Source organism: Quercus suber, unplaced genomic scaffold (assembly GCF_002906115.3).
Source record: "Quercus suber isolate HL8 unplaced genomic scaffold, Cork oak 2.0 scaffold_388, whole genome shotgun sequence".
NCBI lineage: Eukaryota > Viridiplantae > Streptophyta > Magnoliopsida > Fagales > Fagaceae > Quercus > Quercus suber.
In genome coordinates this window covers 142,297-163,851 of record NW_027069840.1, presented here as the reverse complement: position 1 = coordinate 163,851, position 21,555 = coordinate 142,297, and the positions used below count along the sequence as shown (strand labels likewise).

Sequence of the window (21,555 nt, the reverse complement as noted above, 5' to 3'; positions counted from 1 at the left end):
AGACGAAGATCTTATACAAGTCATGTTACCATCCGAACATAAAAAGTAAGATTAGCTCCATGGTGGGGGATACGTTAAAAACAACAATATTTGAGGGATAAGATTACTCCACATTGCATGTACCAAATGGTAAAACAAAAAACGTTGTAATCAATTTATGTGGTGAGTAATTGTTGAGGGTGTCACTGGATTGTGGGCAAAACTCAAGTTGAAGGGTATGCTCTCTCTACGTGTGACAATAGTTTGGATTTTTCATGAAAATGGGAAATAATTAATGTCTTTTTTATAAGTAAATTGTGGCAAAACAAAATCAAATATTGACTGACTGAAATGAAAAAAACAAATTCAAAGGACTGAAACGAATAAAACTTAGAAAGTGAGTTTTATATTTTAGTATAATATTAATTTACAAAATGAATATTTTTCTTTAGATTGGTGAGTACATCTAATATTAATTGTTGATAATAAATTAAACAAAGGCATTTATTAATTCAAATGAGTCAAAATTAAACATAATAAAAAGAAATTTTGATTTACATAATTTTTTAATATTATAGAATGAAAATAGTGCAAACTACAGTGTTTGAATTGCATTCATAAATTGTGTCATCTGATGTGCTCTTTTACAGGAAAATAACCCTACAATTGAACATATTATCACTCCTCGTATAGCTCTTACTATTGTTGAATATTTAGCTTATGAATGTGGGAAGAATGTTCTTGTCATACTTACAGATATGAGTTCTTATGCTGATGCTCTTCGTGAGGTAATGTAAAATCTTCACGCCTTGATTTGCACTGGGGCTGTGCCATATACTGTAATTTATGAAAAAAAGAGAGGTCAGTGTAAGGCTGCATGAAGCTGCCTGTACATCCTTCAACATCTTTTTGTGGTTCTAATACTTGGAAATATATAATATATTTGTAAAATTTACATGGCCTCCTAGTATATTTGAAAGTCAAAACTTTTCTATTTGTCCAGAGTATTTTGAGTAGTCTGTAAGAGCCTCAAAAGTTTTCTAAAACAATTTGCTTGACACAAACAACTGATTGCTACGGTGCAGGTCTCTGGTGCCTGTCAAGAAGTGCGGGGAAGGCATGGCATCATGGGTATACGTATACTGATTTGGAAACAATTTACAAGTGTGCTGGAAGAATTGAAGGGCGAAAAGGCTCCATTACAAAAATTCTGATTTTAGCATTGCCTAATGATGGTAATGGATTCTCATTCTCAAATCCTCTCACCTATTCTCCAATCTTGTTTTAATGACAAATCATTTCTTGAATATTGATTTACAAAAAAAAGAAAAAAGAAAAAATCTTGAACTTTGATTTCTTTGTTTGCTCAATCATTATGCATCCAACCCTAGATCTTACTAGATATATCACAGAGGGACAGATATACATTGACAGGCAGTGAACAACTGACAGGTAAAGTTTTAAAGGAATGTCATTTGGCATAGTAGTTCAATGGTGGGAAATAAATTTCAAGTGGATGTGGGTTTCTTATTATCACAGTAATTTAGTGCCATGTGTACATGATGTTAACATGTAAAACAATATTTTTAATAGGAACATATGTGTGTGTGTGTCATATAATAAACTAAATGCAACAAACTTTATCTAATTACAACTATGAAAAGTTGTAACTACCACTTTCCTCTTCCCCGGAGGTGCAGGTTCAAATATCCTTGACTGCATTTCACTTAGAAGTGCACTAAAAATTGGTAGAATAATCAATTCTGGAACATTTTTACCTAGCCCTTTCATCCTTTCATGAAGAGACTGGCATGCAAAATCAATCTCCTCCTAACCAGTCAAGAAGAGAAGGATGTCTCCTTCAGGTTCTGTCAAGTGGATGTGTAGCACAGTAAGTAAGGATGCATCAAGGTAATCACTTTCTGGCTGTTTGGAGTAGAGTATTTCTACAGGAAAATTTTCTACCAGGAATTGTAATTATATTACAGTTAAAGAAATACCCTGAAAACTTCTCTGCATCCAGTGTTGTAGAAGTGACAATCAGGCGAAGGTCGGGTCTTCGTTTCACTAGTTGCTTGAGTAATCCAAAGAGAACGTCCATGTGTATAGTCCTCTCGTGTGCTTCATCGAGCATAATAACAGAGTACTGAGAAAGGTTATCATATTAGTCTGTACTTGATTACAATATCTGGACCGGAACAATCTTCAAATAGAATAGCATTTCCAACTTTGTCACCCAAACGACAACCAAACTCTTCAGCAACCCTCTTAACTATAGACGTTGCAGCCACCCTACGAGGCTGGGTACACCCAATTTTACCCTTTGTTGTGTATCCAGCTTCTGCTAGACATTGAGTTACTTGAGATGTCTTACCCGAACCAGTCTCACCAATTACAACTAGGACCTGATTGTCATGCACAGCCTGAATGAGTTCCTTCTTTAATTTATAGATTAGCAAGCTCTGCCTCTGTTCTTGAATGGACAACTTCGACCTCTGCCCAAAGCTAAGTGATTGTCCATGTCCATAAGCATCCTTCTTCCACTCCAGCGTATCATATGCTGATGATAAACCAATACCTCTAAGCTCATGTGCTAGATGTCTTTCTTTGTTAAGCGCAGACTGAAGCTTTGCTGCACAACTCAAAGACCCTTCTGGATGCTTACAAATTCTAACAGGTGACATATCCATTTAGCTTGAATACCTGCTCTGCCCTTGTAGAAACGCTCGTTCATCCTCATTCATCTCAATCTCAACCTCAGCACCTTCTTCTTCTTCTTCTTCTTCTTCTTCTTGATATAACAATCCATCTCCTTGATAGTCCCTAAGACTCAAAACACCTGAAGCAATCAACTGCTTCGCTTCCCACTTCTCCGGCGAACTCATTCCCTTGTAAACCTTATACAATTCCGGCTTATCCGAGTTACCTCTCCTATCATCAACATTATCACCAATGTCTTCACTCTCATCGTCTCTCCTATGCTTCTCATGGCGATGGCAATGGCAATGGCGATTGCTATGCCTTCCTTAGTTCCTGCAACCTCTTCTATCATCTTCTACATCCTTTTCTCTTCTATACTTGGCTTTCTCAACGCTTTCCAACTTCTCCGGCTTTGGCTTCGGCTTCGGAGGAGGAAGAATGGCGTGGATAATCATCAAAAGCATACGGACAAAGTAATCGGGCAACTCAGCGCCATTCTCTTTCAGTTTCGAGTCGAATCCACGACGGTGTCGCAGTATTCGAGTTTCTTAAACCCGTCGTCTTTAGCGGGAGCCATTGTTGAAAAGATACAGAAATAGCTTGAGAGATTCAGCGAAGGAAAAAAGATAGAGATATAAAGAAAAGAAAACTCAGTGAGATCGATTCCGAATCACGAACTCATAAAATCTGGGCCATGCTATACGCAGCTGGGCCTAGGCCTTTTAGCATACCGAACGTATATGCATAAATTAAACAATACATAAGGATTCTCATTTATTTTGATCTATAATGATTCTCCACTTTTCTCTTATCTATGTTTATTTCTCAGTTGTGGCAGAATCTAGCATTATAGTTTGGTTTGTGCCTGTATCAGTTGCAAAGTCCATTTGGTTGCCTAGTATGTGAGTGTTATGCCTTTTGAGTGTATGTACATTCAACATTTGTTCATCATAGTTTGAACGCTAAGCCTTGTGATTTGTGGGAAAGTGGTAATTTCGCAAAACTTTTAGGATATGGATTAATTTATGTTGCCACTACTCTTTTTACTCAAACATATAAAAACACATCATCTTCTTTATTACCAAGTTTCATACACTCCTTCCTAGTGGGTCATGAATCCACTACCTCACCATCCACATTACTAAAACTAGAATGTAACCCGTGCATGGTTATTAAATATAAAGAACATTAGTTTAACCAGGATACTTGGAAGTGCTAAAATAGTTTTTCCTTACAACTTTCATAATATTGATTACGTCAAATTTCTCATTACATTGCTATTGCGTATATAATTTTGAAAATCATTATTGGATACTGCATATATAATATCAATTCACAATCACTGTCCATGAAATTCTACTAAATACAATACAAAATAAAAAAAATAAGTTGGTCTAATAGTATCTCCAAAATTGGATGAGGATAGGTGCAGATCGTTCAACTTAATTACAATATGTTATGTCCAAGATCTTTGTATACAAAGCATATGAATAGAAACAACATAAAAAATATGCTTATTAGTTCAGAGAAAAGATTACAGCAAAAATATAAACAATCTAATTTGTAAGGAAAACTAACTAAAGCTAAAAAGGCTAAAAGAAAATTATCTAAGATGTCAAGATTTAGACTTGAATTGTTTGTATTTATTACCTGCTCATCATAAGCTTGACATTAATGCAACCAATTGAAAAAATTTACTAAATAATAATATATCAAAATTACAAGACAAAAAAAAACTAAAAAAAACTCTATAATAGTAATAATGAAATGGTCGTGAAGTAAAAAAAAAAAAAGTAATAATGAAATGTTCATTTATGCTTAGGCACGAAAATATTCAATAATAGTAATAATAAAATGGTCGTCAAGCAAAGAATAATAATGAAAATGGCCATCTTAGCTTTCTCATTGAGTATTTTAAATGGGTCACTTGGCATTAAAATTAAGAACGTTAAAATGGATACTTTAGACTACAGTAAGAAGCTAATTTGAATTTTAATTGTGTTTTGACTTTAATACATCATTGATTTTCTCATATATTGTGATTTGATCTCAATTTTCAAGGGATGGTCACTAACTCGTAATGCATGGAAAATTTTTGTATAATAGTACAATACATCATCGCACACATAAAAATGATTACCCCTTAAAGAAATTAAAACCCTCAAGACTCATTCTACCACTAAGTTATTGTAGAATTTTGGGGTCAAAATAAGAATCAGGAAAACTTAGCCCATTTCATTCAGTATGGTAGTCTGCCACATTACCGTTATCAGTTCTAATAATGTTAATTTGGCACTTTCAAGGAAAAAAAAAAATTGTTTGACACTCTTTTTTTCATGATATTCTGGAAGGTAGATTATACTTGCAAATAAGGCATTACAAAAAATCAGTTTCATCCTCGAGATTTTATACATCATTAGTTATAAAGTAATAGTATTTTAGTTAATTAAATTGTTGAGAATGAAGTCATGAACAACCTTACAAAAATGTCTTTGACATTGTTATAATCCTTTCTAAAAACCAAATAAAGAAGACAAATACATATATAACATGATGGCTTCCATTAATAAAAAAAATACTAATCACTTGTGGAAAATAAAAATTATGGAGAGCCAAGTTAGTAGGGGAATTAGTTATTTAGTGAGAAGTCACGTTAACTGATTTTTATTCTACATTTTACAAATGCTTAAAATACAATGGGGAATAATCACTTAAAAATAAAGAGGAAATTTTCAAATTCCAAAACGTAGTTCCAACTACTAATAAGAGCCTTATGCCCAAAGATGTACATGAATTGGTAATCGAAGGTGAGGAACTTCAAAAAAAAAATATTCAAGAAAATAAAATAACCTGCACATCAAAATAACAAAAAATTGATAGCACATTCTCCCTTGAAAAGAGCATATGCAAGCTCCATCATTTAACTGGTCCTCAAATCTCAATAAACCCATTTATCTCACTTTTCCATCTTCAACAATCATACAAAACCCTCTAGAATTCCAATTTTTTAAAAAGAGAAAAATAAAGGCAGTACCTAAGTTTGAAGAACGTTCTTAACCTCCATCAGCATAGGACAAGGGGACCATGATTGTACCACCACCTGCACCATTCTTCTTATTTCTCTTCCTCCTAACCATTCTACATGCATTAGGAATTCTAGAATAAGAAAAAATGATTACTCACTTAAACTTCCTTACCCATTAATTTTGTTTACCCATCATTGGATGATATATGAAACACATGAACATAAAATGACATGCCATTAAATAAAATTGAGAATAAATTAAAAATCTGAGAATTCCATGCATTCAAATAAGAAACTCAGCTTTTCAAACTTGTTTATCATATCCATTATTCCACTAAAGTTCTTAATTATATGAAAATACAGTTTCTACAAAAAAAAAGAAAAAAGAAAAGAAAAGAAAAGGTTTCTAGTTGCATCAAATACAAATAAGCCACATAAATGAACTTTCTTGAGGATTCATCTTATCATTCACCTACTATATTATGCACCCTACCCATGGGAAAGTTCTCATATTCGACAATTGAAGACATTCTTGAATGCTTACATGCATCGCAAATTATGTACCCACTATTAAGTTTATGAGGGGTCTTAAGGAAAATAAGAATCTCATAAGTTTGAGGAAGTAATAAGAGCCTTTATCTGCTTTTGGCACTTGCATTTGTTTTAGCAGTAGATGAAACACCAAGTTTTGTGCCTCTGGCTCTGGATTTATTTAGCTCATTGATTTATTCAAGTGGATCTGAGAAGCATTATAAGGAAGTTTATACAAGGTTAGAAGTTAATTCTAATTTTAATATATAACAGTTCATTTAACTCTTAAGAGACTAAATTTAATATTAAATTTTGGACCCACCACATGTCACTTCAATCACCCTACCAACCAAAAAAAAAGAAAAAAAAAGAAGAAGAAGCATCGGTTGCAAGTTTTACCCCATTTACAATAGCATCTTGAAATAGCAGAGGCTGGTAGACTCAAATGTATTCGATGTTAATGCTGGTTATGGGTTCAAACAACATGAAAATCTATTATTGCTTTCTTCCATTGGGATTTATTGCTTGATGAGGGATGATGTAGAGTGATTCAACAACTGTCCCAATAACATAGTATTGGCTATGTTAAAACTAATGCAAGAAAAAATAAATAAAATCTGAAGATTTATTGAAATGGATACAATAAGCTAAAAATGACATTTTTTATTAGAATTAACCAATTGAAAATTTTCAAATCAAGTCATCTATCCACATAATACAATGGATATTTTGCTCTCATAAGGTTTGTGTCAAAGCCAGCAATAATAACTCATGTAATTCTCAATAGACCAACTGCTCATGCAATTCTTAAAACACAAAAACTTGACTTAAAAGGGACTTAACAATTTTAAATTAGATGGAGTTCTAACATATTGAAAATTTAAGGTTTTCTTTGTCTCCTAAAGCATCAATCCAAACCTCACAACTCAAGTATAACAAACACAATAGTCAAAGGATCCTAGAAATACACTTTCAAAGCCCTAATGTCACAAAAATCTTATAGTCAAGTATTTTGATAGACAAGTTGCAGGCAATTTCTAAGAGGTCAATCCAAAGGCCAATGCTATTTAATCTAAAGGCTTGATAAGATGTAATGAAACTACCAATGGTCAATGCTATTAATTTCAAAACTGTAACAGTTGTTAGTTCCAAAAGAGAAAGTAAACAAATAATCCCAACGAATTTCCTGAATAATCATTCAGAAAACAATCCAATGGAAATTTTCAAATAGAATAGTTGACATAGGGAAAAAAATTAGGGAAGAAGAAGAGGCATGAAATGGACCTCATGGTCATGGAAGACTGTTTGATGTCCAAGTTGGTGCGGTCATTGACTCTGCCATAGGAAAACAAATGTCAAAAAGAATGCCTACAATCTGCTTCTTGAGGACTCTCACTGCCTTTCCACAAATCCTTTCAGACAGAATCATGTCCATAGAGGGGTTTGGAATCTGATCTGGAAAGTAAAAGTCCCCCCTGAGAATCTGCAACTTTATGTGGAAGCTTATGCATGATGGCCTCCCCACTCTCCTAAGTCTAAAAAATAGAGGAATACCAACCCAAAGCACCTGCCCCCTGTGTAATGATGAAGATGAAGCCACAATTCACCTATTTCTGTCTTGCCCTTTTGCTAGAGCTTGCTGGCATGGATCTCTGTTAGCTGTTCATACCTGATCTAGCCAATGTCTCGGTGCAGCAATGGGTTTGCAATTTATTAGACAGACACAAAAAACTGGAGGCTGAGTCAATGATTTATCTTCAAGCCATTTTCACTACATTTTGGACAATTTGGAACCACAGAAACACTGTGGTTCATGAAGGCAAACAACCTAACCCCATGGAAGTAATTCTAACAGCTCAAAACCTTTCTTACAGGTACCAGGAAACTCCTACAAAAAATGCATACATCAACAGGAATGCTAAGGAGACAATCTCAGGCACTAAGTCAATAGCAGGGCCTTGGCACCTAATGATCAAAATTGCTGGAGTCAAGAGGAAGAGAGCAAGGAGGAGTGCGTATGCTTATGAGGCCAAGAATATGCAGGGGGAGACTATGTTTTGTGGTGTAGCTAGTAGTGCAGACTCAGCTTATGGGGCATCTCAAGAAGCTCTGGTGGAAGCATCTATAAAAGCTAGGAACACTGGCTTTCATCAAGTACTGATCCTATGCAATAGCAGAAGATTGGTCCAAACTGTCAACAAAGAAAGGAACCCAAACTGGCAGGAGAGGACGATGATGGCTGATCTATCTTCCCTTCATCAAAATGGCTTCGTTCTGAAGATGCTTTTTGTTCCCAAAGTTGTTATAAACTGTCTGTTATGTAGCTAATATAGCAACTACAATGCCATTTCACCAATGCTGGTCTAGACCAGCTATATGTAACAAACTCCCTGTTTTCTCCCTTTGAATGGTAAATATAGTGATTGTTTTTCACATTTTGGATCAATACAAAGCTATATTTCTACAGGAAGAGATCTCTTGCACTATATAGGTGCTCATATTATGTGAGGCTGTGTGTGAATGCCATAGAGGAGAAATACGTTTAAGAGGTGAAAGAGATAAGGAAGAGAAATGGTTTGGAAATTTACAAACACAAAATAATAATTGGTGAATTTATAACTGCAGAATGTGTAAGAGCTTATTAGGATTTGATGGAGAGAAGAAGTGGGCTAGTACTCTTCAAACTATGCGTGAAAGGAATTCTATTGGTGTGCATATATATATATATATATATATGCACAATCTTTGGGCTTACAAACCTTGGTCTAGGACATTGGGAAAAAAGAATTCTTGTCCTCAAATTGACCCCAAGTAAATTTCTTAAGGCATCAATTTTGGAACAAATGTTTTTTGAAAGGAAAAAGCTAGAGGAAGTATAGGTGGGAATAGATGCTAGGACGGATTTAACTAGAGTAATCCTGGAAGCTTGGGATAGGATTTTAGCGTACCAAGATTGTGCTCTAGAAATAACCTTGTCAAGGACCTCATTAAACATTTGCTTTTTGTTCATGCAGACCAAGCATTTAGTGAAGTCCTCTAATATTTAATATTGTTTTTGGTGAAAGGCCTTCCAAGTAGCAGAATTTAATTGTATCACACAACTAACTCAATGAATAATCAAATTATGCACTGTTAAATAGTACATTCTCTATTACTATTACTTGACTAAACAAATATAGACAGCTACACAGTCTCAATAGGGTAATTATCTTCCATTCTAAAAACTCTCTATCTACTTGATAAACTGTTTTGATCGAAAAACAAGTACCACATGACCACAAAGGCCGTGAACAGTTCACTGAACTTATTATTACTCATACAATAGCCAAGCATGTAGAACATAACAAAAACTTCAATAACACAAGCTGAAACAAGCCCAATTCACCTCCATAAAAGAACTTTTTAAGTTATATATGCCCAAGAAACAAACAAAGCACTCAATTGTACATTAAAAAAAAAAACTTTCATATAAAATGGGGTTAAGGGGGGTTGAAGTCGTAAAAACTTACAAGTGAAGGGAACTAACTTGGAGTTGGAGGAGATGGGAATCAGGGGAAGGAAGAGAGGCATAATTCTTCAAAGCTTGATCAAGATGTCCGCTTTTTCTTCGAGGGTGGAGATAGATACAAATCAAAGTCATCATTCACAAATTCATGGGTCACTGAAGACGAACCCAAATCAAACCCACCACTAACAGTTGAGCCAACCAAATCTATCTGGCCCAATCCAAAATTAGACCCATTAGATGTATCAGGTACCTGAGGAGGCTCTCGTTCACTTGCACCTGAGTCATTTAGTGACAAGCTCAAATCATACCCATCATTGCGAAAGTCCTTCAAATGCCCCAAATCACTTACAGTTTCGAAAGCTTCATGATCCATATTTGAGGGATAAGGAAGTGGTATTAAAGGGTGGACCTCGGGGTCAATAGGGACCGATAATGACATATTCAAATCACCATGAAATCCCTTCAAATCATATTCAAATGCAATAGTATTTGTTGTTTCCATTGCAATTGCATGCACTGAATCTCCTTCATTGCAAGACGTGGGGAACAGAGGTAGTAAAGGCAGGGAATCAGGGATGGAAGATTTATGAGGACAACAGATGCATTCTACAAGGACCCCCAACTTTTTTGGGATAGCCATAGGATCCATTGTCTCTTCGTTAGAAAAAACATAGTACATCTTTTTTTTTGATAAGTACTCATAATACATCTTGATTCTACAAATAACCTCAAAATGATTCTGTTTAGATAGATTTGAGTCCCTCAACTTCTTCTCCCATTCATACATAGGATTAGAAATAAACCATATACGACAAGATTCACTTTCTTCGAGGAAAACGCTATCATACTCAATTTCTAAACAACCATTGACGACAATTTCAACCACAAATTGATAAGATTTATTTGTCGGTCCAAAGGCAACACAAACAGCAAGAGGAATGCATCTGGAATTACGACCAACCAAGAATGAAATGGAATTTCCATCGTTTCGGTGGTTGAACTCATCTGGAATCTCACACCCTGGTGCTTGAAAGTAACCACCAATCGAGCGGTAAAGCGAATGCGAAGATTCGTTAAAGTGCAGTTGATTTCTTTGTCCTTCATGTACTCTATCTGTTAAAACGCCTTGACTTTCTCTCACTTGCTTCCATTTAGCAATTTTTTTAGCAATAACCTGCAGTTTGGCATATCGAGTTAGGTATTTGGGGAAAGGTAATACAATTATTTCTTTATAACTAAGAGCGAGAGAGTGATAGAGAAAGACCTGACTCAATATTTTGTTTGATGATTTTGGATTCCACGATGGGCACTTTCTAGCTTCCAGACGAATTAAAGATTGTGGAAGTCCTTGAATTTCCTCAAAGTGCTTGCAATCGAATATATCAAGTTTACTTAATGTAGTAAATTTGATAAAGCTTTCGGGGATGGTAATAGTACTGGTTTTTTGTAGATGTAGCCGTGTCAATGCGGGAAAGTAATCGAACTCCAGAAAGTCTAATTCAGTTACATTTTCACCGAAGAGATTAAGCTCTTTTAACCGTAGAAACGAATATCCGACACAGCCATCAAAAGAATAGCAGCTTGGTCTTGGTAGGTTAGTAGAAAAACCTAAAACTTTGATATTTTGGAATTTATAGATGCTATCTAGAAAGTTCCTCTCAAGGCTTGTGCATCTTGAGGAAGGCGATTCTCTAGTACCACTCCTTTCTATATATAGACACGATAAGCATTTCATTTCTGAATCAATATCAGGGAAGTTCTCAAGGCTTGTGCAGCCATAAAGTCCAAAAGTTTTAAGAGATTTCAACGAAAGTCTTCTTGGAAGAGTTTGAAGTTTTCCACAATCTCCGAGATACCAACATTCAAGTTTATCAAGAAGTCCAATAGACTCATGAACTTTAACTAAATTTTCACAACAAGAAAGCATTAATGTCTTTAAATTTGGGGCACACAACTCAGGTAATTCTTGAATAGATTCACAACGCTCGAGATCAAAGCGTTCAAGACATTTGAACTTAAGTCTTCTAGGAAGAGCTTGAAGTTTTTTGCAATTAGTAAGGTACCAACGTTTTAGCTTATCAAGAAATCCAGCAGGCTCATGAATCTCAACTAAATTTGTACATTCAGTAAGGTCTAATATCTCTAAATTTGGAGCCCACAACTCAGGTAATTTCTGGATGGATTCACAACCTCTAAGATTGATTCCTTTCAAATTTTCAAAAGGCAAAACCTGTAGAAGGAAATAACAATTATCTTCAACAAGCTTTAAAATGAACTGTAGAAAAAAATCATAATTAAGAAAACTAATAATCATACCTGCTTGAGTAACTTATGTATTCTAATGTTACTATGTGGCATGTTGAAGTAGACAAGTTGTTGGGGACAAAAATTCGATGGCAAGGACAAGGACCAATTAGGCCAATCTAGTAATACTAAACTGTTGGGGAGATATTCCAAAAATCCATCAATATATACATTATTAACTATAAGAAACTTGATATTTTCCATCCTTCTGAAAGCTTGAGCATGAAGTTTCAATGTTTCAAGTTTAGGCGGGTACAACATTAAGCCTCGAATTTTATTTGTTCCCTGGTTGGACAAAGCATTAAGTGAACAACACTACGCAATAAAATTTTCCAAAAATTAAAAATTTAAACAAAAAAATATGTTGATAAGCTTGTATTGCTTCAACATTAATAAAAATTAAAGAAATTAATTCATTTCTTCTAACTTGATCAAAAGAAGGGAAGAAGTGAAGAAAAAGGACGTATACCGTATTTCTAGTTAGTATAGTACAAGCATCTGCATAATCCTGTACCCTAGTACGTTTTCCAAGTACTTGTGGTGATTCTCGTTGAACAATTTCCTCTCCCATTTGTTGTAGCAAGTTATGCATCGATAAATTGCCCCAACGATCAGTAGTTATCAAACACTTGTCGATAAGTTTTGGAATACCATAATTTGGAAATAAATGACATGCCTCCAATATATTTACAACATAATCTTTATTTTTCCCAATGAAGAAAAATGCAATATCCAGGAAAATATCCTTTTCACTTTGGTCCAATCCTTCATAACTAATTTGAAGTATTTTTAGAATTTCCTTGTTGGGAATCTTTTTATACTTCTCTAATGCACTTTCCCATTGAGATAAACTTTTTCTACGCAAATCAGAACCTATTATTTTTAAAGCTAGAGGAAGGCCATTCGCATAATCGATAATTTGATTTGTAAGTTGCAAGTAAGCTTCCTCGGGTTCATTTTTTTGAAAGGCATACAAACTAAAAAGTTCACAAGCTTCATATTGGTCCATTTCATCAACCTTATAGATTAGAGGATCTTGTTCGAGAGTGTTTAACACATCTTTATCTCTTGTGGTTATAAGGATTCTACTTCCAGGAGTTAACCAATCACATTCTCCAAGCAAATTTTCTATTTGCTTCTGTTCATCCACATCATCGAGAACTAAAAGAACTCTTTTATGGCAAAGTCTTTCCTTTATCACATTGATTCCTCTAGATATGTTGTCCACCTTTAAATTTCCATCGCTTAAGATATTAGAAAGAAGTATCTCCTGTAGTTGTATTATGCCATCATTTGTCCTAGACCTTTCTTTAACATTCTCTAGAAATGAGTTTCCTTCAAAACCATCAAAAATTTTGTTATATACAGCTTTTGTGATTGTAGTCTTACCTATTCCCCCAAGGCCATGGATTGCCACCATTCGAATATCATTTGACTCAATATTTAAAAGCTCTTCTATTTTTGTTGCACGAGAATCTACTCCAATTGGGTATTTAGCAACGAATAATTGTGTGCGGTTTAATGTTGTCTTTGATATCCATTCTATAAGTCCCTGGATAAATTCAGATTCAGGACAACTGCCAACCACATAGTATAAAAAGCATGTTAGGAAATGAATTAGCTGGAAAATGTAAGTATGAAGATAAGCAAATTCTAGATATATAGTTTTTGCATTATTTATTTATTTTATTTTTTTACTTTTGCCACATGAATAAGGGGTGAGGGGGAGAATGGGTTTGTGCGTTACAATTAACAAGTAAGTTGTACATTTTTTTTTTTGGTGTGTGGAGAAAAGGTGGTACATTTTTAATTAAAGTAAATGGCAAGTACATAATTCATAGAGTTGGGAACCAAACTATATTTAAATTTAATAGTTTGTCTTTTTTGTATGGGAAATCAGTTTTATTCTTCTATCATGTAGTTGAATGAAAACTCCGCATAGGTGAGGAACCAAACTAATTGGAAACCCACATATGATACCTGATTGAAACAATTAAGAGATATTTCTTAAATCTTTTCTCAAAAAATACGTGGAAGAAACTCTTAATTCGTAAGATTAAAATTTTCTTTGAAACCTAACTAGCGACTACCTTCATAGTTAAAGATCCTATCAAAATAGAACAATTTCATATAGCGGTTATGACAAACCATTAAAAAAAAAAACCCCATGAAAGCATGAGAGTAATCTTGAGATACATACTCATTATGGTAATGGAATCCAGACAAATTGCCAACTTCTTTTAGAGCTGCCCTCCAAATCTGCACCTTGCCAATGTTATCCTTGAAATTTTTTTCATGTTCAGCCAATTGCACCCCAAACTTTTCCTTTTGCTTACGTACTTCTGATGGATCTATTCCATAAAAAACTGGTAAAACCAATTGGCCAAGATTTTTCCTACACTCAAGAATCCAAACAAGTTCTTCCAAACACCATTTGGAAGATGCATAATTTTCAGAGATCACAACAACCGAAATCATTGACCTTTTGATGGTTTTGAGAAGTTCCTCTGAAATTATTTCTCCCCTCCGAAGTTTATCGTCCATGAAAGTGTGAATGCCTTTGTCACACAAAGCATTATATAAATGGCCCGTAAAACTGTAGCGGGTATCTTCACTTCGGAAGCTCAAAAAGACATCATACTCCCACCGGTTAGTGGAAGTCATTGTAGTCTACATACAAGCAGAAGATTGAGAAGGTCAAAGATGTGATAAAATGGGAATTATAAGGGATGAGTGAACACATGAAAAAGAAAAAAAAAGAAAAGAAAAAAAAGAGGCTTACCTTTTTTTGATGACCGGAGCCTGGAGGTTGAAGGTGGTGGTTGTGTGGTAGCTTCAATATCACAGGGGACGAATACCACAACCATGTACTATAATTTTCTTGCTTTTCTGAAACTCACAATGTTCGAATCCAATGTCTTTTCCTTTTGATTTCCGAACCAAAGTTAGGCCTTCAAATACATGTAAATGACTTGTACAAACCCACCAAGACGTGTAGTTTTATGTGAATTTCCCACCAAAAATGCCTTTTTGGGAGCTTCTGTCCTTTTACTGGTAGTTAAATAAATGATAAATAGCAAGATAAATGGAGATTATCAAAAATGCTAATTTAAACTTTTAAATTTTGACTGAAATTCATTTAAGTTATCTAACTTTATTTTTATTCAATTTAATCATCTAAGTTTTAAATTTTAAAAAAATTCAGTATTTTTTAAAGTAAAACTCACTACTTTCTTTTTACTGTAAATCAAATTTATAAACTTCGTTTCATTTCACTCTAAAATCTAACTCCAAAAAATCAAAGAAAAAGGAAAAGACGAGAAGAGAAGAGAAGAGAAATTGAAAAGAGGCTCACCTTGAGAGAATTGCAATGGTAGGGATGAGTGAAGAAGATACTGATGTTTGCTGGTCTCTGGTTCACGAATTGCTTTTTGCAGTCTTTTTTTTTTACTTGCTTTCACGAAAACCTGATCCGGATTGGCCTATTTGTGACAACAAATTCCTGCAGTCATCAAGGAGAGGCTTGCACATAAATTAGCATCAAGAAGAATTTGAAAGAGCTGCACACTGCTTTAGCATCAAGCTGGACATCCACAGCAGTCAAATGAAAAATCAACACAGAGAGTTAAACCATCCTAAGACCCAAAGTTCTGCCATAAAGCTGTCAGCACAGCCAATACTCCTAGAGAAACCACCCAGCCTAATTTGCTAATATGCCATTTTCTCACTTTTTATCTTCTTCAACAACTGAATACGCGCGAGATTTCTACTAAAGTTGGTGGAAATTTCATTGAAACAGCATAACTGACTAAAACAATTTGGTTCTTCTGTAAATAAATATAGATGTAGGGGCATTTGAAAAAAAGACGAAGCTTCCAAGAATTTTCCTACTCCACGTAAATGGCTAGCTTTTCAAAGTCCTTTCTTGAAGACTTTCATTCTCCTACCTTTATTGCATCATTTCATCTTGTTTTTGGAATGGTATGGTAAACAAATTGGAAGCAGATATAATAGTCTGATTTAAACAAAGAAAAACTCAAAAAGTTTTACTGAAGGCAATCTCCACCGATCTTCTAAAAAAAATAAGACTGCAAAAGCATTCTCTCAAGGTGAACTAGAGACCAGCAAAGGTCAGTGACTTCTTCACTCATCCCTACCATTGCAATTCTCTCAAGGTGAGCCTCTTTTCAATTTCTCTTCTCTTCTCATCTTTTCCTTTTTCTTTGATTTTTTTGAGTTAGATTTTAGAGTGAAATGAAACGAAGTTTATAAATTTGATTTACAGTAAAAAGAAAGTAGTGAGTTTTACTTTAAAAATACTGATTTTTTTTTTTTTTTAAATTTGAAACTTAGAAGATTAAATTGAATAAAAATGAAGTTAAATAACTTAAATGAGTTTCAGTCAAAATTTAAAAGTTTACATTTGCATTTTTTATTATCTCGATTTATCTTGTTATTTATCATTTATTTAACTACCAGTAAAAGGACGGAAGCTCCCAAAAAGACATTTTTGGTAGGAAATTCACATAAGACTNTCAGTAGAAATCTCGCGTGTCTTCAGTTTTTTTTTTTTTTTTTTTTTTTTTAAAAAAAAAGAGAAAAACTGAGAAAATGACATGACAATGCACAGAGTACCATCCATTTCTTAGTGGATAGATAATACCAATATTATTTATGGGATAAATTCTATGAACATAACTGAGCTTTCTAATCAGGTTCAAAACTTTCTAAAATTGATTAATTTGGCCCTTAAAATTAAATTAGTCTTTAAATATATTGAGAAAAATGACTAACTGGTCCATGAAAAGTCATGGATCTGGTTAGCATTAGCCAAAATATCAAAATATGCTAATCGAATTTACCTTATTTATGGCACTGACATCTTTTTTGTTTTTTTGGCAAAAGCTATTGACATCTTTATACTCGTGTGTTTGAGACTAATTTATAAGCTAATTTTTTTCTTTTTAGCTCTTCACTTTATCTTATTTTTTCTCACATTTTAAAGTACAAATATATTTCAACACACTGATCTAAAAAGAATTTAACAAAAAGCTAAATAAGAGGCAGGTTCGCTTGCTGTGAAAGCCATTGGGATCTATGAGCCAAATGATTGATAAAGGTGAAGAAACGAGCAGGGAAGAGAGTAAAGTAGTAAACGCCTTGAAAAAGAAAGGCAATAATGAAAGTAGGTATATCATTCTTCCACGAAATTTCTGTGTTGCAACTGCAATTATTCGATCAAAAAGTGCCACTTTTTTTCTCCTCCTTTTTATGGAAAGTAAAGAATAAAGATCTTTAGTCTAGACCACAAACTGCAAATGAAAGATAGAACAATAATTGCAGTACTAATTTGAGTTTTCCAAAAGATAGAAAGTAGAAACAGGGAATCGTTCCCAAAAAAAAAAAAAAAAATGAAAAAAAAGGAAATCACTGTTCATCAAAAGTTTTAATTGGGGTATTGTTGTATTGGTTTCAATTAAAAGCTTTTATTTCTCATTTAAGTACAACATCAATCATTTAACATTTTTCTATTACTAAATATAAAATGCATGAATTAATACAAAATAAGTATAATAAATCTCTTTAATAATGATATAAACATACAAAATTAAGCTATTGTTACACTTCCACCCCGACGAGCTAATTATACTAGTTCCTAACAATCTGAGGTACTTAAATCAAATACCCAAAATAGCAAAATTTCATTTACTATAGAAAATTAAATAATTAACCAAAAGTAATTTCACAGGAGGAGACCACTAAGAAATCCTTCCACAATTCTATCTTCACAGTTTAAAAAAAAAAAAGAGAAAGAAATCCTTCAACAGAGCATTGAAAGCACTGTAATACATAATGCGACTACTCAGTAACGATAGAGTAATCACGCGAATGACCACACCGACTTTGGATAAAATCTCATTTTTCATTCGCTAATGGAATATGCAAATTATAAGGAATGAGTGAACACATGAAAAAGAAAAAAAAGAGGCTTACCTTTTTTTGATGACCGGAGTCTGGAGGTTGAAGGTGGTGGCTGTGTGGTAGCTTCAATATCACAGGGGACGAATACCACAACCATGTACTATAATTTTCTTGCTTTTCTGAAACTCACAATGTTCGAATCCAATGTCTTTTCCTTTTGATTTCTGAAGCAAAGTTAGGCCTTCAAATACATGTAAATGACTTGTACAAACCCACCAAGACGTGTAGTTTTATGTGAATTTCCCACCAAAAATGCCTTTTTGGGAGCTTCTGTCCTTTTACTGGTAGTTAAATAAATGATAAATAGCAAGATAAATGGAGATTATCAAAAATGCAAATTTAAACTTTTAAATTTTGACTGAAATTCATTTAAGTTATCTAACTTTATTTTTATTCAATTTAATCATCTAAGTTTTAAATTTTAAAAAAATTCAGTATTTTTTAAAGTGAAACTCACTACTTTCTTTTTACTGTAAATCAAATTTATAAACTTCGTTTCATTTCACTCTAAAATCTAACTCCAAAAAATCAAAGAAAAAGGAAAAGACGAGAAGAGAAGAGAAGAGAAATTGAAAAGAGGCTCACCTTGAGAGAATTGCAATGGTAGGTATGAGTGAAGAAGATACTGATGTTTGCTGGTCTCTGGTTCACGAATTGCTTTTTGCAGTCTTTTTTTTTTAAAGATCTGTGAAGATGGTCTTGAGTAAATTGCATCCGAATGAACCAACCTTTTTGAGTTTTTCTTTGTCTATCAGACCATCTGCTTTCATGGAGATTTAATCTTCTAAGTTCTTGAAATGCTAGCCAATCATGTGGGGTTAGGAAAGTTCTTGGAAGCTCCATCTTTTTCAAATGCCCCAACATCTATATTTATTTACAAAAGAACCAATTTGTTTTAGCCAATAGTTAATGCTGTTTCCGCTAAATTTCCACCAACTTTGGTAGAAATTTCAAGAAGAGAGAAAGTGAGAAAATGACATAGCAAATTTCTTGGTGGATAGATAAACGCACAATGCCAAATATTATTTATGGGATAAATTACATGAACACAACTTGATGTACGGGTTATTGCCAACCAAGTTTAAAATTTTCTAAAACCGATTAATATATCAAATTAGTCCCTAAATACTGTTGTGAAAAATGGTTAACTGGCCTAATGAGTCTAAGTTAGATTTAAGGGCTAAATTGATCAATTTTAAAAAGTCTTGAACCTTGTTGATATTAGCCCAAACTTCAGATATGTTAAGAAATTTATCCTATTTATGGCTATTGACATCTTTATATTTGTGTGTTTGGGACAAATTTATAAGTTAATTAAAAAAAAAAAAAAAAACTCTTCCCTTGTTATTACTTTTTTTTTACCTGTACAAATATACTTTAGCACATTTTTAAACTAAAATCTTTTTAGCAAAAGGCTAAGGCAGGTCTACTAGATGTTTGAACTGAAGATTGTAAAATCTTTTTTTTTTACAAAATTTTGCATGACTAGATGCGGTGAATTTTGGAATTAGTTGGCTAAAATATAGTTATTTTTCTGTTATATAAATACTGATAGTGATTTGAGTGATCTTAACAAACATAAATATTGTAAGGTCAGTTTTTGTAGCCTAAGCCCAAAAGGTATGGATTAGAGGCCCAACGAACCCGGGACAATGAATTTGTAGAGAGTGGGCAAAAGAGCTGGGCTGGTTATGAATTAAACAATAGTCGGCTAAGGTATTTACGATCGAAATAACATGAAATAATGCCTAAAAAGTCCATGAGTGAACGTCCAATGTTATGTTTTATTGAATGAACAGTAATTACAATACTCAGAGCTACAGTAAAACATTTCTTTCTTCTCTTTTGTCTTTTTTCCGATCCCTCATTATCAGGAGCCCTCCTTCTTTATATAGCGACCTTCCCCATCATCTCCATCGTCCACTTGTTCTTCATTTGTGTACCTACTTGAGTATCTGTCACGTCATGTATCTTCTTTAGCTCTTTGTGAGTGGCGGTAGCTGAGGTTACACTGTTCAGGGGTCTTCTCCATATAAATGCGACTAGAAAAGTTGTTGCAGTACATTAAATATGGTGGTAGCAGCTTTTCCTTTAGATATTTCTTCATTCTTATCATCTCCAGACATACCCAGAGCTTATCACTATCATTAGGGCTGTTAGGAAGATCATTCGGACCTTTCACACGTTTGATTGATCAAGACTATTCGTATCCGAGGAGTAAGACCTCTTCGGACCACTAGTGACCTCTTCGGATAAAAAGTAACCTCTTCGGACTATATCCCTCCTCTACTTCCAGGCTTCCTGCCTTCAGACAAACATAAATATAAAAATTTTATATTAGAAAACAAAAAACAAGAGTTTTACCTAAAAATTTTAATTTAGAACAGTAAATAAATATTATTTAAAAAAGTCTAAGTGGTTTTGACTTGCAACCTCAAAGAGCTGAAAATAGGTGTGTAAAGTACTACACTTTCAGTGCATTTGCAGCTCAATTTTTCTTACTTTCCTTGACAACAAAGACCTACGTCAATAGTTATGCTATTTCCACAAAATTTCCATCAAATTCAGTAGAAATCTGGCGCGTCTTTAGGTTTTTTTTTTTTTTTTTTTTTTTTTTCAAAAAGAGAAAAACTGAGAAAATGACATGACAAATTAAATTACTCTAAGCTTTGTTTACTTTTCTAAAACAATGCATAGAGTACCGTCCATTTCTTAGTGGATAGTTTTTTTTGAAACACCAACTGGAATATCATTTCCAAACAGAAAAGTGAGTACAACAAAGCAAAATAGAAAAGCTCAACATAGAACACAACATAGAACACACTAAACACATTCTTCCTGAACAATGTGAATCAACATGGGAGGACAAACTCCCTTCCAGACATGAGATTCTTCCTTCTGCCTTACATACTGCGCAAGCTCATGAGCTGCCCTGTTGTAATCTCTTTTCACATGCTTGATTTTCCAGCTGCTAAACAAAGAAAGCAAACTAAGAATCACCAATTATTAATTCACGGTGTATATTAGTCCAAAAAATAGGCGTGGAGGTGGGTTGGTGGTTGGTTGGTTGGTTGGTTAATTTGTTGGTTTGTTGAGCCCAGGCTACGCAACCCAAGCCCAGGCGGCGCGACCCAGGCCTAGCGCGAGCCCCAGGCGGCACGAGCCAGGCCTCGCGCGAGCCCCAGGCTGTGCGGCCTGGGTCGCGCGGCCTCTTTCTCTCTCTCTCTAATCTGGTCTTTCTCTTTCTCTCTGATCTGGTCTTTCTCTTTCTCTCTGATTTGATATGATCTTTCTCTCTCTCTGATCTGATATGAACTGATCTTTCTCTCTTTCTGATCTAATCTTTCTCTCTCTCTCTCTCTTCTCTGATCTGGTGAGGTGAGGCGCGTCTGAGACTTAAAATTTTTTGAAATTTTTTTGGTTTATAAATTGAGTCTTTAAGACTCGATTTCCACGTGGTTGCTACGTGAAAAAATGCCACATCAAACGTGAATAACCCATGAAAATCGAGTCCCAAAAACTCGAT

At 34.2% G+C, this 21,555-nt stretch overlaps 1 protein-coding gene and 1 pseudogene across 15 annotated transcripts; both read right to left on the bottom strand.

The window, feature by feature from the left end:
• Positions 1-1,417: 1,417 nt before the first annotated feature.
• LOC112032267 (probable pre-mRNA-splicing factor ATP-dependent RNA helicase DEAH5) lies at positions 1,418-5,263 on the bottom strand (annotated as a pseudogene).
• A 257-nt stretch (positions 5,264-5,520) lies between these two features.
• LOC111990513 (TMV resistance protein N) lies at positions 5,521-15,505 on the bottom strand. Of its 15 annotated transcripts, XR_010623982.1 has the most exons (10): positions 15,403-15,505; positions 14,830-15,098; positions 14,248-14,717; positions 12,517-13,624; positions 12,060-12,332; positions 11,008-11,973; positions 9,745-10,917; positions 7,520-7,570; positions 6,635-6,792; positions 5,521-5,817 (listed from the first exon to the last, which is right to left on the bottom strand). XR_010623982.1 is itself a non-coding variant. In XM_065760950.1 (7 exons), exons 3-7 carry the CDS (start codon positions 14,709-14,711, stop codon positions 9,823-9,825), a joined length of 3,906 nt encoding a protein of 1,301 aa, XP_065617022.1. In that variant the 5' UTR covers positions 14,712-14,717; positions 14,830-15,098; positions 15,403-15,505; the 3' UTR covers positions 9,530-9,822. The 15 variants fall into 15 exon arrangements, 1 of the variants encoding a protein (XP_065617022.1); XR_010623983.1 differs by lacking the exon at positions 6,635-6,792; XR_010623981.1 differs by lacking the exon at positions 7,520-7,570.
• Positions 15,506-21,555: the final 6,050 nt, after the last annotated feature.